General features: G+C 32.6%; 1 protein-coding gene across 1 annotated transcript; it reads right to left on the bottom strand.

The window, feature by feature from the left end:
• Positions 1–230: 230 nt before the first annotated feature.
• Positions 231–1,382, bottom strand: LOC116342244 (complement factor H-like). The gene is made up of 4 exons (XM_031769755.1): positions 944–1,382; positions 667–852; positions 505–595; positions 231–366 (listed from the first exon to the last, which is right to left on the bottom strand). The coding sequence occupies exons 1-4, from the start codon at positions 1,008–1,010 to the stop codon at positions 288–290; spliced, it is 423 nt and encodes a 140-aa protein (XP_031625615.1). The 5' UTR covers positions 1,011–1,382; the 3' UTR covers positions 231–287.
• Positions 1,383–2,980: the final 1,598 nt, after the last annotated feature.

Raw genomic sequence — 2,980 nt, 5'->3', positions numbered from 1 at the left:
AAAATGCCAACCCAAAGTGATAGACATGTTCAAAACTTAGAACAGAAAATATACGATAAACTGAACACGCTTAACAGCACAATATTCGGTCAATAAACGATTGTTTAGTGTTTTTTTAAAGATTTATGCACTGATTTTCTTATATTTTTTGCTGTGAAAGAGGCGACGCAATATTAACATTTTGTATGTATATGAACGAACGCGTCACTGAAAATTTATATAAGAACATTTACAGATTTACAGTATTGCGCCACAGTGGGAACTTCGAAAGAAGTGTTTTGTACTTATTATACCAACCAGAAGCCCAATTCTCTGTCCCAGTCTTTTCCATCACAATAAGCAATCGTAGCATGGGCAGCAACATATCTGCGAAAGAGAAGAATAAAATCATTCAAATCGTATTATAATCCGATACTGTGTGTATTTTCTAACGTAGAACTTTACTGTCTCCTCTTCTTTGTCGATCTTACATATCGACGACACATTATAATTACATTTACATACCCATCGCGACAAAATAACATAGATGTTTGCTTTTTTGCGTCGAGCATAACCCATCCATTTTGTCTTTTCGGTGGAGATTCACAACCAGCCTCTAGAAGTTTAAAAGTAGTAATTTTACATTAAATCGTTAAGTATATTTTTATTAACTATAGTATATATCACTTGTACAAATTGGCATTTCTTGTTTCCATCGTCCTGAGGTACACAAAACACCCATGGATCCATGTATTTCAAAGCCAGAATCACAAAAGAAATAAACCATACGCCCTCGTTTTTGTAATCGAACTGTTCCATGGTTAATTTTCGGGACCGGACAAGAGGACCGATTTCTTCTAATTGGCCTACCACCTTTAATTAATTTTATTCGTTTTTATTTTATTTTTCACACAAATACAAGAAATATTTGTGTGAAAATACTGCTATTGGAAAAGAAATCTACCTTCACATACAGAACTAAGCGCTAACAGTACACTTGAAATAAACAACAGACCCGAAAATGTTTTCATTTTAATATCTTACAAAGTATACAAAGAAACTCAATAAAATACATTAAAACAAAAACTTTAACTGAATATTCTCTCTTGAAGAAAATCACTTGTGTCGTCGAGTCAATGCCACATTTACAATATTTATGAATGTACAAAGAAAAAATTATTTCCCTCTTAGCTCTTTCTTATCGGTTTATGGGATATTGTCAATGTTTTCTATATGACTACGAAACTGCGGAAGTGTTTATCACAATCGCTCATTTCGCGACACATGAACCGAACTATTGTTCGTTAGATACACTAAAAATCTCTTATGCTCTTATTCTTGATAACATTAACATTCACATAATATGACACCACATGTTATAACAACTTATAACATATAAACAATTTTCAAAATAAGTTGAAAATAAAAAAACAGATCTATTTTTCTTACTATATTCAAATATATACAAATGTTGATCATAAAAATTTGAAGTTCAATGAGAATTTTATATCCGTTCATATTGCTAATAAATTTCTATAAAATCTTCTTTTACCAAATTCATCATATCAATCCAAATAACAAAGAATCAAATGAATTTTGTCCTTCCTTTGTATTTTATTATATTCAAATACTTTGAAATAAAAAAGTACAAATAATTTCCTTTAAAAATATTTTTTTAAACTTATTTCGAAATGTCGAATAAATAATAATGATTATGGCTGATTGTAACAAACTATATTTAGTAATATGGCAGCTCAACACAGAAACAGGTATTCGAGTACGCTTACTCGCACTTGCGGTGTTAGAAGAGACTTTACCCCTCAAAATGAGTTACGCACTCTATTTTACTCTATTTTTGGTGTGAAGGAAAAATACAATTTTGTACGGAGTGTCAACTAGTTCCGAATTTAATACGACAAGCCATCTAGTTTTCATTATCGGCCAAAGTCACTCAAAACCTAATGGTTTCTATTCCTCGCGACCCCCAATCATCCTGTGAAGTCAGATTTTGAATTACCTTTCTTGGTTGAAAGTTATCGTGTTAACACATTTTTGCGTACAGGGTACACACATACATTCGGACATGAAAAAATAACGGCCGATTCTGATTCACTGGCACCGAAAACACCCAGAGAACATGTTTTGGGGGGTATTAATTTTTCGACTGATTCCAATACTTTACCTTACACACTCTGTGCGGAAAAGTAAAATTATAAAAGCTTCCAATCATTACTATTTTTACATAACATTTATTATTATACAGACATTCTAATCAGTGGTAGATATACGAGTTTTTTACGCTTAGTGGTTTAGATATGATTTTGTGCAACATTAAAAAAATCAGTCACTCATAGAACGCGGTGAAAATTTCGAATGGACCGACGAACATTTTCTCAGCAATGTTTTGAATATATTGTGCATATAAAATGTACGAAATGAACTTATGCATCGATGGAAACGGCTTTGTTTATTTTTAAATATGAAAGTTTGAGAGAAGAATAACTATGAAATGAGTGAAACCAACGATCTCAACTTTCGCATAATATTAAATGACTACGACATAACGGCATTATTAAAGTTTCCCTTCTATCAGCTACCACTGAATCCTGACAGCGACGCAAAGTGGCTAGCAAGGGGCACACTACTACAGTTTCGTAATTCTCACAATTCAATCTAGTACCCCGATAATTCTAAATAATTCCGTATAATTCCATACAATGCCGCATAATTCTCAACAGTTTTTGAAGTGCTTTAAATAGTTGTTTATTTTTATAAATTTTTTCGATCAATATTCATATTTTAATGATAACATTTTTCCACATTTCTGTTAAAAGTAAAAGTAGTGTGTAGTTTTGTATTAAAATAACTAGCATGCCTTCGGCTCGCTTCGCTCGCCTCAGCATACTACCCAAACACTAAATTTGCCTTGTTCACCCGGGGTATTCGCACCGTGCGTCAGTTACGAACACACGAAACAGAATACGGAGCGAAACATGAAGAA

The sequence above is a fragment of the Contarinia nasturtii genome, unplaced genomic scaffold (genome assembly GCF_009176525.2).
Source record: "Contarinia nasturtii isolate CC-2019 unplaced genomic scaffold, AAFC_CNas_1.1 Cnas_scaffold_833, whole genome shotgun sequence".
Classification (NCBI taxonomy): Eukaryota; Metazoa; Arthropoda; class Insecta; order Diptera; family Cecidomyiidae; genus Contarinia; species Contarinia nasturtii.
The sequence above is the reverse complement of the archived record's forward strand: the minus strand, read 5'-3'. Positions and strand labels throughout refer to the sequence as shown.